At 44.3% G+C, this 12835-nt stretch overlaps 2 protein-coding genes across 3 annotated transcripts in view; one reads left to right on the top strand and one right to left on the bottom strand.

Moving 5' to 3' along the window:
• Window positions 1–4782, bottom strand: part of LOC106612118 (pro-neuregulin-2, membrane-bound isoform) — an 89505-nt gene extending 84723 nt beyond the window's left edge. The window contains exon 1 of the mRNA XM_045724121.1: window positions 2488–4782. Coding sequence (XP_045580077.1) covers window positions 2488–2896 — 409 coding nt within the window. The 5' untranslated portion in view covers window positions 2897–4782. The remainder of the gene's footprint in view (window positions 1–2487) is intronic.
• A 951-nt stretch (window positions 4783–5733) lies between these two features.
• On the top strand, window positions 5734–11226 carry LOC106612119 (transcriptional activator protein Pur-alpha). Of its 2 annotated transcripts, none has more exons than XM_014213009.2 (2): window positions 5734–6830; window positions 11054–11226. In XM_014213009.2, exon 1 carries the CDS (start codon window positions 5803–5805, stop codon window positions 6643–6645), a length of 843 nt encoding a protein of 280 aa, XP_014068484.1. In that variant the 5' UTR covers window positions 5734–5802; the 3' UTR covers window positions 6646–6830; window positions 11054–11226. The 2 variants fall into 2 exon arrangements, with proteins under 2 accessions (XP_014068484.1, XP_045580075.1); XM_045724119.1 differs by having other exon boundaries at window positions 10044–11226.
• The last annotated feature ends 1609 nt before the right edge of the window (window positions 11227–12835 follow it).

The following is a 12835-nucleotide window of genomic DNA, read 5'->3' as shown; positions in this document are numbered from 1 at the left end:
AGAAACACACAGCTGCAGACAGGGAATGGTTCAGCCATACAGAAACACACAGCTGCAGACAGGGAATGGTTCAGCCATACAGAAACATACAGCTGCAGACAGGCAATGGTTCAGCCATACAGAAACACAAAGCTGCAGACAGGGAATGGTTCAGCTATACAGAAACACACAGCTGCAGACAGGAAATGGTTCAGCCATACAGAAACACACAGCTGCAGACTGGGAATGGTTTAGCCATACAGAAACACACAGCTGCAGACAGGGAATGGTTCAGCTATACAGAAACACACAGCTGCAGACAGGGAATGGTTCAGCCATACAGAAACACACAGCTGCAGACAGGGAATGGTTCAGCCATACAGAAACACACAGCTGCAGACAGGGAATGGTTCAGCTATACAGAAACATACAGCTGCAGACAGGGAATGGTTCAGCCATACAGAAACACACAGCTGCAGACAGGGAATGGTTCAGCTATACAGAAACACACAGCTGCAGACAGGGAATGGTTCAGCCATACAGAAACACACAGCTGCAGACAGGGAATGGTTCAGCCATACAGAAACACACAGCTGCAGACAGGGAATGGTTCAGCCATACAGAAACATACAGCTGCAGACAGGAAATGGTTCAGCTATACAGAAACACACAGCTGCAGACATGGAATGGTTCAGCCATACAGAAAAACACAGCTGCAGACAGGCAATGGTTCAGCCATACAGAAACACACAGCTGCAGACAGGGAATGGTTCAGCCATACAGAAACACACAGCTGCAGACAGGGAATGGTTCAGCCATACAGAAACACACAGCTGCCAGAGACAAACACTCCTAGCATCCTGTTGTCTCCTCTCTATTATGAGCCCTGATAGGTGGAAATGGTGGCTAGGTCTCAACTGCATCCATTTCACCCATCAAGGCCTTTCAAATTACTGGTCATGGGAGCAATGAGAATGAGTTGAGGATTATTCTTTTTTGTGTGTCTCATCATGATCTAACAGCATCAACCGTTTAGGACTGGATGGTTGGTCTCCCTACTTCCTGTCACATGGTGTCAGTCTCCAGGTGTCAGAGAATGTGTACTGTCCATGGTGCTGAACACTATCAGGAAGATGTTGACATTAGCCTCAGGTAGAGACCAGGGGCTGTATGTATCAAGCATCTCAGAAAAGGAGTGCTGATCTAGGATCAGGTCTTTCCTGTCCATGTAACGTTATTCATTGTGATCTAAAAGGCAAAACCAATCCTAAATCAGCACTACTACTCTGAGACGCTTGATACATACGGCCCCTGATCATACCGGTATTGTTTCATCATGCTAAAGGTGATGAGCTGAGCAAAGACTGCTTCAGTTCTCCAGACTATTTGGACACATCCAAAGAATGTGTCACAGAGAATAGCAAATAATGTAACTGATGGTTTAAAGAGACAACAGGCCACTGTCTTACTCTTATCATACATGACAACAAGTAAAACAGGCTGAGAATGGATGGATGCTTTTCAGAGGTCAGAGAATATGAGCTGTCCACGGTGCTGAAACATTGTCATGCCTCTCATCTTTAGTGAAGGGCCCTAAAGGACTAAATATCCACCACCTGATCTAACAGCACCAACCGGTTAAGACTAGATGATTGGTCTCCCTATTTCCTGTCACATGGTGTCAGTCTCCAAGTTGTTTGAGAGCTAACTGACATCTGAATGAATACTGGTGGGTATTTGGTATCTGGTGTCAGTCTCCAAGTTGTTTGAGAGCTAACTGACATCTGAATGAATACTGGTGGGTATTTGAAATGAAACTGTGTCATATTCTGTCAGATTCACTCTTTTTCTCTCTCTCTCTCGTTCTCACTCTCTCTTTCTTTCTCTCTCTCTGATACCTGTCCACCTCATTCTCAGACATGGGATACTACACTCACTCTCACACACACACACACACACACACACACACACACACACACACACACACACACACACACACACACACACACACACACACACACACACACACACACACACACACACACACACACACACACACACACACTCACTTTGGTTAAACTATCCTTATTTGCCAGCACTGAGGCCTTGTACAGAATCTATGTTCCATCTTTTGACTCTACATAGCCAAGCATGCCAATATTTTACCAACATGCACACTATAGGCGGTAAATCATTTTCATATTGATGGATTGTCCATATCAAATCAATGTGCTTTGTACATGGGAATCGTCTCACTCGTCCCCAGTATTGTTTATTCTACATCCCTCTCACCTATAGTCAAATGTACTACAGTCTCTTGGATATCTGTCTCACACATCCATGCATGTCCTGGAAAAAAAACGAGCCGCCTTAGTTATGTGTCACCAGGGCATGGAGATTTGAACTGTCAATCATCACCGTTAAGCGCTCACAGGTAGACTAAAGACTCCTTATATCACCGGGGCATTAGCGTGCGGCCCTAAAGCGACCAATAAAAGCTCAACTTACCGCAGTCCTCACACAACACGCTCTCCACATCCTTCTTCAGGTCCGTTCCGCTGGCGTCCAGCGGAGCAAACGATGCCTTGAATACTAAAGGCTCGCCTGTTGGGTCCATGAAAAATATATATCTGTGGTTCTCCTCTACAGTGGTGCACGGGGCCTCGGAACCGAAGTCCCCGACGGTCACGAGCTGCTCCCGCTCGAGTCCGCCGCTGTTCACGGGCCATACGTCTAGCACTTTGACATTCACACTGTACGGGTCCCGAGAGACGTTTTCCGGTGAGGAGCGCACCTCGCCCTCGATGACCACGGCGGATCGGTATGCCTGGTCCTGGAGGGAATTGAGACTCGGGGCGTAACAGGCGAAAGAGACCCCGATGACCAGCATGGAGAAATGGACCGGATCAAGCCTCATGCCGTCGGCCGTGGCTCCGTTGCTGCAGTGCTGGGGCGGCTGAGGGGCGCGGATGACGGAGCTGGGTTGAAGTGGGAGACTGCGAATAGGCTCCGATAGCAGGGCAGAGCGGCAGACCTTGCATAAGTGTCCATGCCATCTGTGTCTGCCGCTTTCCCCATACGGTTTCAGATGGGGACACACCAGCCTAAGACGCGGAAACGGCCCGGTTCTGCATGGTTAAAAATCTGGTTGCTGCATCCTCCTTCAAACCTATTATTTTCTCTTGAAACGCAAAACAAGACTCGTAAATGACCCTCTACTCGAAACCAGAGGTTCTGCATGAAGCCTCTATAGTTTATCCTCTCTCTGTATGAAGCCTCTATAGTTTATCCTCTCTCTGTATGAAGCCTCTATAGTTTATCCTCTCTCTGTATGAAGCCTCTATAGTTTATCCTCTCTCTGCATGAAGCCTCTATAGTTTATCCTCTCTCTGTATGAAGCCTCTATAGTTTATCCTCTCTCTACATGAAGCCTCTATAGTTTATCCCCTCTCTGTATGAAGCCTCTATAGTTTATCCCCTCTCTGTATGAAGCCTCTATAGTTTATCCTCTCTCTGTATGAAGCCTCTATAGTTTATCCTCTCTCTGTATGAAGCCTCTATAGTTTATCCTCTCTCTGTATGAAGCCTCTATAGTTTATCCTCTCTCTGCATGAAGCCTCTATAGTTTATCCTCTCTCTACATGAAGCCTCTATAGTTTATCCTCTCTCTGTATGAAGCCTCTATAGTTTATCCTCTCTCTGTATGAAGCCTCTATAGTTTATCCTCTCTCTGTATGAAGCCTCTATAGTTTATACTCTCTCTGTATGAAGCCTCTATAGTTTATCCTCTCTCTGTATGAAGCCTCTATAGTTTATCCTCTCTCTGTATGAAGCCTCTATAGTTTATCCTCTCTCTGCATGAAGCCTCTACAGTTTATCCTCTCTCTGCATGAAGCCTCTATAGTTTATCCTCTCTCTCCAGCAAGTGTCATTGCATGGGTGGGCGCATTGGCTTTCTATAACGGAAAACGAATGTTAGATTTCGCGAACAGAAAAGCACAAATACACACAGCCACACACACACAAGATTGGGCTTTTTGATCCACCTTCAGAAATGTAGAAATCGGATTACTTTTCAGTAAAACGAAAAGGACAGAGGATACTGTTATCTGGTGATCCGGTTAGGCGAAGCCACAGCGTGCTCCCTCCAGCCTCGTCCCCTGCACCCCTCAAACACGAGCGGCTTACGTGAGCAAACATCACCTGGCCGGCCACTGGCGTCTGCTACCACTTCCTGCGCAAACACACTAATGACCGGAGCCGCGCACCCAACACCTCTCACCTCAGACCACTGACCACGGGTCCATGAAACCGCCTTGAGTCAGAACCACGAGCAACCATGATAGCAACAGCATATGGTTCGGTCGCGGTTCAGTTTAAAAAGATCCACCAAACCCAACGCTTCGAGGAGTGCGTACTGAACCACAGGGCTGGCGATTCAGAGAGTAAGTATAGAGACAAGGCTACACTGCGGCTAGTGCGATGACTAACGCTGCGAAAATCTCAATGGTTCCAGTAGTAGCCTATTGCACGGCAACCTGTGAGTTGGAGACCCCTCATCCTGTCTAATCTGGCCAAACCACTGGTTACTATGCAGCCAAAGCCAAGCAGGCAACCCCCACGGAATGATACCCAATAGCCGCTTCACCTATTGAAACCCACCGGGTCCTGCGGGCATGTTCATACAGGGCTGGAGATCTTTGCACCGAGAGAAAATGAGTAACGTGTGTGATGGTGGCCGAGTGGCTCAGCGTGTGGCCACATGTGAGAATATCGATTACCAGCATTGAAGTAATGGGGAAGCCACATGTGGATAGGCGGATGCATGTAAAATGTGTGCTTTTTCTCTTCTCAAACCGCCAACAGTGTGACGAAAGATGGCTATGTCATACACAGATACAAGATACACTGTGTCATACACAGCTTCATGGTGGTGGTATTTCCCCCCCCATCAATCAATCACTTAATTCGTTCAAGATTCCCCCGCTCTCGCATTCAGAGCGCAAGCCAGATGTCCTTGCTTAGAGGTCAGAAAACGTGCACTGTCTGTGGTGCTGAAACGGCGTCAGGAAGATGATATCAGTTACCGGTAGAGAAGTGATCATACGGTGATTTCTGATCATACTAAGGATATTTGACTGATTTTACCTCATGATTTTACAGATCACATTATATAGACTAAATACTGTTTTAATTATTCCCATCTGTCATCAAATTCTATTTCCTTTTGACGCTCTGTTTTCATCCTCAATCAAATCACTCCTTCAACACGTCTGAGTCAATTATCTCATAAAGAGACAAATAAACTGTTATCAGTTAATTAGACTATTAAATCTCATTTTATCCACCATGCTGTACATGTACATCAATAAAATACACATTTATATTGTCTGTCTCTTCTCTGTTCAACACCTGGCTGGGCTAGAGTTTCATTGGAGGAATGTGTTAGATGCTACAGATGCAGGCAAAACACCCGTTTCTCTCATGACAGATGATGACCATTTGGGGTATTTTGTGTAATATGAGGATGTTATATTACTAATAGGAAATGGAAATCAGGGACATTATAATGAAGCATTGCATCATCACACATTATGAAGGACTTCAGTTTAGTTGAAACGTTACTGAATTATATGCAGCTGCTGCACAATTTAGGCGCAAACTTGTATATCTTGAACACACCCCTCTCCAAAACTACAGTAGGCTACTTTCATTTCCTTTCTAAAGCGTAGACCTCTCGCGATATCGGCGGAGTGGTTGACGGGTATTCGAGGTTGCAGCAGGCTGAGGGAGACCGTGGAAGGTAAGCAGGGAGGCAGCATCATGGCGGACAGAGACAGTGGCAGTGACCACGGAGGGCTGGCCACAGGCCCCGGCTCGCTGCCCCCGGGCGCGATGGGCGCCGCGGCAAGACTCCAACACGACACAGAGGAGCTCGCATCGAAGCGAGTCGACATCCAGAATAAGCGCTTCTACCTAGATGTGAAGCAAAATGCAAAAGGCCGCTTCCTAAAGATAGCCGAGGTCGGAGCTGGGGGAAACAAGAGCCGCCTCACTCTCTCTATGTCAGTGGCAGTGGAGTTCCGCGACTATCTCGGGGACTTCATCGAACATTACGCCCAACTGGGCCCGAGCAACCCGGACATAGTGCAGGATGAGCCCCGGCGAGCCCTCAAGAGCGAATTTCTAGTGCGAGAGAATCGCAAATATTACATGGATCTGAAAGAGAACCAGAGGGGGCGGTTCCTCAGGATCCGTCAAACCGTTAATCGGGGGCCCGGATTGGGAAGCGCACAAGGCCAGACAATTGCGCTTCCAGCGCAGGGACTTATCGAGTTCCGTGATGCTTTAGCCAAACTCATCGATGATTACGGTATGGATGAGGATCCAGCCGAACTACCCGAGGGCACCTCCTTGACTGTTGACAACAAGCGCTTTTTCTTCGACGTGGGTTCCAACAAGTATGGAGTGTTCATGCGGGTCAGCGAGGTGAAGCCTACCTACCGGAACTCCATCACTGTTCCGTGCAAAGTGTGGTCCAAATTCGGAAACACGTTCTGTAAATATGCCGAGGAGATGAGAAAGATCCAGGAGCGGAGTAGAGAGAAACGGGCCTCCGAACTCCTACCGGAGGGCCAACATGGTGACGACGGGGACGATGATTGACGGATTACCGGCTTGAGCAGAAATAAATAAATAGCAACAAACAGACTTTATAATCAGACTTTTACTATAAAATATAAAGAGAGAATTCCAAGGGAAGCACCCCACACACAACCTTCACAGTCAGATTGGCAGTACTGTCTCTTCGCTCATTGCTGGATATCACCCACTTACCAACCATTTTAACAGTAAGCCGCTGCTATCAATAACTGTTTGACCTGTAAAATATGAACTGTTTCCTACTTGATTTAAATGACAATGAACAGAGTGTTTATTCCTCTAACAAACAAACAAACTGATTTTGCACACGTCCATGCTATTTCGAAAAGGTTTCCAAAGTGCAAATAAAAAAAAAGACAAAATAAAAACCGGGGTATAAGCCTACATGGAAATTACGACGATCTCCATGTGAAGAAACATTTGACATCAGCACAAAGAGAATATATATAAATTACTTTACCAAACCAAAATCTGAAATCAGATGTACTTTATTATTATAAGGTACGCAGGAAATAAAAATGAAAGCGCTATCCATTAACGTGTACTGCAGAACGCAACACACAGGCTGAAAAACAGACACATCTGCCAATATGCCTACACCTCTTTTTAAAAGGCATTTGAGAAAGTAATTGTGTTTTATTTGATCGAAAATGTAGCTATAACTCGTTCCTATCATGTCATAGGCCTTCATTATGGAGTCCTTATAAATGAAGAGGAGAGTCTAAATCCTTCTATAGGCCGAAATGGGCTAAAATCATCTTTACTATTGAATATCTACCCCTTTGCACCATGTCCATTCAAATTTGGACTAATGGTTAGATGAAAAAAGTGCTAACCTAGATATACTAATTATGATTTTGTGAATCAGCTGTATTTAAATCCTAAAATGCCCACGTTTTCTGTGGGCGAGTTTTCTTTTCCGGGGGGGTGGGGTGCGGAATGGGGTGTAAAAACGAGATGCTCAACCGGTGATGGGAGCGCGAGACGCTAAAAAAGACGCATCAGCGCGCGGCTACATGCATGCTGAGCCGCGAGGGCGCATCCTCTCTGACGTCAGAACAACCTGGTGCCTTATACACTCCACTCGTTTACGTGTTTCACATTGGGGTCGATGTTGATGATATCTCTCTCGACCACTGTATGTTTTCATTGATGAGTACTGTACTGCAGTATGGCTATTGGTCGACACTAACTAGTCAAACCAGAGGCCCTTTTCTGTAGCCTGTCTCCCTCCACAGGTGAGGGGAGCAGAGAATGGCCCCTAGAACAGCGACAGCAGCAGCACTTCTAATGTGAGCATGGATAGTCATCAGAGATGTGGCGTTGAGTCTGTCCACCTCTTAAGATGGGTTGAAACTGGACGTGTACAGTAGTCAGTCAGTGGGGATGAGATGGAGACGGATGATGGATGAATGCCCTAAGAGTCCCTTGTGAGGTTTTTCTGGATGTAGGCCAAAAGGCCAAGGCAGTATCTTTCTATGGTGCTACAGCCCCAATATAATTCAAAGTAGACCGGGCTTGCCGGTCTAATTTGTCACCTTGCGTTATTTGATTTCTCAATGTTACTCTCCACATGATGTTGTCTGAGCAGCAGTCTCCCTCTACACAGTGTGATGACAGACTGTGAGGACATTACATTATAGTGTGCAATATTGTACGTGCCAATCGTGGCATTGTATGTTGTATAGACAAAAAAATATATATATATGTGTTTGATATTTGAAAAGCATGAGGCTGAATTCTGCATTATTATGGAAATGTGAAGTCTTTCTCTGCACTTAAGTGAAAAGATGTCAAACTAGTGTGTGAGATTTCCCATCACTTTCATATACAGTAACCCCACTGTGTTTCAGTGAGTGTAGGCAAGTTTCTGCTGTTTCTCTTTCCACAGAATCGCTACATCACTTTCATATACAGTAACCCCCACTGTGTTTCAGTGAGTGTAGGCAAGTTTCTGCTGTGTCTCTTTTCACCGAATCGCTACAGAGACATAGCTACTTCCCCTCCCACAAATCAGATAGCTTATCATCTTCAAGTCAGTTTTAAAGGCACAGACCCCCCCTTTCTGTGTCTTATAATTTAATTTAATAGTATCTTGAAACTTTTGTTTTACTTGGATAAAGTCAGAAGGAGAAAAGTTAAACGAACATTAGACAATGTCAACAAATTGACACGATGACAGAGGGGGTTGCCCTGACGATGAAGTGACCAACCATTCTGCCTGGGGTGAAGACGAATCATTCTGACAGTTACCCAGCATCCTTTTCTCTCATTTCAGCAGTAAACAATGCCATAGAGGATTTCTTTAAGCGATGATTAACAATCAGCCAGCTAGGTTAACCATCAGTAGCCGGATTTAGAGTATCACCAGGTGGCTTGGATTAGTTTAGTAGATCTAAACCTACTCTACTGTACTGCCATCAGACCGGCTGGCATGATGTTGAAGACAGACTGAGCAGTAGTAGGTCTGCTACAATTCCACCTGCCATTTGGATTGGGTCGGAGTTACAAGTGTAAGAACGAGGCCTCGAGATGCATGGGTCCCTATGTGGGGCCCCATATAGGGCCCCTATTATATGGCCTTTTACTAGGCCAGCATTAAAGCTACATTGGGTTTCTCTCCTCTTCTGGAGAATATTATATTCCTTAACACTGCCCCAGAATGTCAGAGATCCTTTGCATAGAGTAAAATCCAGTTTATCTGCTTCATTGTGCCCCACACATAAAGCACATTTGAGGCCAGAATTCAGTCAATACGGCACTACCGCTGTGAAAGACCAAATGCTATTTCTACACAGTACAGGCTTGATTGAATTCAGGCCTTAAATGCGAGACATGGTGACTGGAAATTCAATCCACCTTTTTCAACACACTCTTACTTGCCAATCCTAGACATACTAATCATCTAACTCATTCAGCTCACATTTTATGTTTGTATGCCTCGCTCTGTAAAACGCACACATTTTTGAAAAATATTAAACAAAAGTGATCATTCTTTTGTCAGTTCACAAGGTGCTATTGGGTACGTTCTGGTTCCGGAGTGGAGTGGTTCTGTGTAGTAGATTCTAGAACACACATTATAAAGGTACAGCACAGTGTTGGGGTCAGAACCAACTGCCACGGTCCAGAGTGGATGACTTTACCATGTTGCTTACATTGCACAGTTAATCAATGGGGCACAAAATGGACGCCATGTGTTTTTGTCCGATAATCAAAACCTGCAATGGGTTGATTGAAACTGTGCAGCAGCATGGCTAATTCAGTTCAGTGTAACATTGGTGGTGGTGATGGTGCTTGTGCAGTCCGCATCAGAGAGAGATGTCTTAGAATTTATGACCTATTAGAGGTGCTTTGTTCTTCTTATTTGTACTTAACAGTGGGAATGTGTCTTTTCTGACCAGTGATCTAAACAACAGCTGCATGACGATGGTAACAACCTCTACCAGTCCCTTTGGAGGTTTGGTCTTCTGGAATCTCTCCCACTAGAATTCCAAAACAGACTTAACTAACTTCCATTCATTCTACCAAGCTGTTTAAAGATCTGTTCATCTGATGTTTGTTTTCTTCAGTTCAACTGATCTAGTTTCAGTGTTCTATTGTCACTATGACGTTTCACTGGGCCTTCAAGTTCAGACCAATCACACACAGAAAAAGTCTATAATATGGGCAAGGCCAATCACAATCTTGTTTGTGAAGCCAACAGTCACCTTGACCATTACTAGCTCAGCACGCATTCTGTTTTGCACATACCAATGCAGAGTCCTTCATGTATGCAGACTGTATAGGCTACTGTTATGTACAGGGACGAGACATTGGGAAAAGGGGCTATAAAGTCAATGGGGAGGAAGGGGGTCAATGCACAATGAACATATCCCATGTCACCGTATGGTCTAACTACCCGTTTATCAACCCTATATTATATGTTGTACCTTTCAAAATATTTTATCTGTGGTGTGTGTGTGTGTGTGTGTATATATATATATATATATGGTTTGTTAAATATGATGATCCTTTCAGAAAAATCTAACATACAGTATAAACAGGAAAAGCATATTGCTGTTTTTTTCCCTTTGTATTTTATACTTACAGAAAGCATTGAATAAAATGGAGAAATACTTGCACTTTAGATATATTAAGAAAATACAAAATCTGCATATTATTTTTGATAGGGATCTCACATTCAGAGAGTATAAATTACTTTCCAGGCTTCATGACATTGCTGGACAGAGATGTATCGAGTTCTACTTATTTAAGTATATTTTGTCTGTGTTTCAGAAGGTTTACTAAAGTAAATTGCATGATTAAGTAGTGCTACACCAATATTGTTATTTTTTTAGTTGGTAAAAATGTCTGAAAACTGTGATAACAGTCCACATGTCCCATGTATAACTTCTTCTCTCATACATTCTAGAGCAGTTCTTACTGATTTATGGCCTTTCCTGACTACATGACGATGGTGCTTAAGTTGGCTTTGAAAAATCTGCTCATCCTACATCTGGCATCATCATAACTTGCATCTTACTGTACTTCATTACTTTGTTTATGTACTTTCACTACCTTATTAAATTTATGTTGATGGAAAAAGTGTGCTGTTTTGTACGTTGTTGTTTTAATGTTGGAAAGCCGTTCGTCTGAAAATGACTAATTGCAATACATCGTCATTCCTCATGCTCGTGTCTATATAGTGTCTGGCTGAGTTCCACAGAAAATATTAATCAGAATGGTCCAAAATAACTTCAATATGGAAGTACTGGTAGTGGCGACAATAGAATACCTGCTGGTGAAGTGTGAAGTTCGCTAGAAGAGACTTCATGCGCTTTCCAACGTGTGGGTGATGGCGATATGTGACAATGGTGCGGTCCATGGTGCTAAAATAGGCCTATTCACATGGAAGGCCAAAAGGTTCAAATCGTCTTACCCGGAACACAATTCTTAACACTTGCAATTATCATTTTTCACTTGGTCAAGAATAGACAGGTTGGCTGACAATGTCGCGAAAAAATTGCACGCGCATCGATGGGGCTGGAATCCGTGCTTTATGATTCTGAACTGTCAGATAGCTAGCAACAATGACAAGAAACTGTCAAGTGGGGAATCATAGTTGGCTGGTTTCAGCTGGGTTTTATCTTGTTATTGATACCATGTCTTGTTTTGAGGTGTTTTGATCGATTTCATGTCAATGATAATATGGCTAAAATTCGCTAGCTAGCTAACCAATAACTGTAACAATGTATTTGAAAGACAATCAAATAAAATGTTATTTGTCACATGCTTGGTAAACAACCGGTGTATACTAACAGTGAAATGCTCACTTACAGGCCCTTCCCAACAACGCAGAGAGGAAAAAAAGAGAAATAACAGAAAAGTAATATGAGTCCGAGTTGATGTGCAGGGGTATGAGGTAAATGAGGTATATATACTGTATGTACATATAGGTAGGGATAAAGTAACTAGGCAACAGGATAGATAATAAACAGTAACAACAGCATATGTAGTGAGTAAAAAGAGTTAGGGCAAAAATGTTAAACGCAAATAGTTAAATAGTTAACCAATAGCTACCCGGAACAACTATTTAGCATTCTTATGGCTTGGGGGTAGAAGCTGTTCAGGGTCCTGTTGGTTCCAGACTTGGTGCATCAGTACCGCTTGTCATGTGGTATCAGAGAGAACAGTCTATGACTTGGGTGGCTGGAGTCCTTGACCATTTTTAGGGCCTTCTTCTGACACCGCCTGGTATAGAGGTCCTGGATGGCAGGGTGCTCGGCCCCAGTGATGTACTGTGCGATACGCACTACCATCTGTAGTGCCTTGTGGTGATGCAGCCAGTCGAGATGCTCTCAATGGTGCAGCTGTGGAACCTTTTGAGGATCTGAGGGCCCATGCCAAATCTTTTCAGCTTCCTGAGGGGCAAGAGGCATTGTCGTGCCTTCTTCAAGACTGTGTTGGTGTGTGTGGATGACTGTTGGTGTTAATTCCTTAGTGATGTGGACACAGAGAAACTTGAAGCTCTCGACCCGCTCCACTACAGCCTTGTCAAAATGGATGGGGGTGTGCTTGGCCCTTTGTTTCCTGTAGTCCATGATCAGCTCCTTTGTCTTGCTGACGATGAGGGAGAGGTTGTTGTCCTGGCACCACACTGCCAGGTCACTGACCTCCTCCCTATAGGTTGTTTCATCGTCGTTGGTGATCAGGC

Source organism: Salmo salar, chromosome ssa09 (genome assembly GCF_905237065.1).
Source record: "Salmo salar chromosome ssa09, Ssal_v3.1, whole genome shotgun sequence".
Lineage (NCBI taxonomy): Eukaryota > Metazoa > Chordata > Actinopteri > Salmoniformes > Salmonidae > Salmo > Salmo salar.
This window is presented reverse-complemented; position numbering and strand designations above follow the sequence as displayed.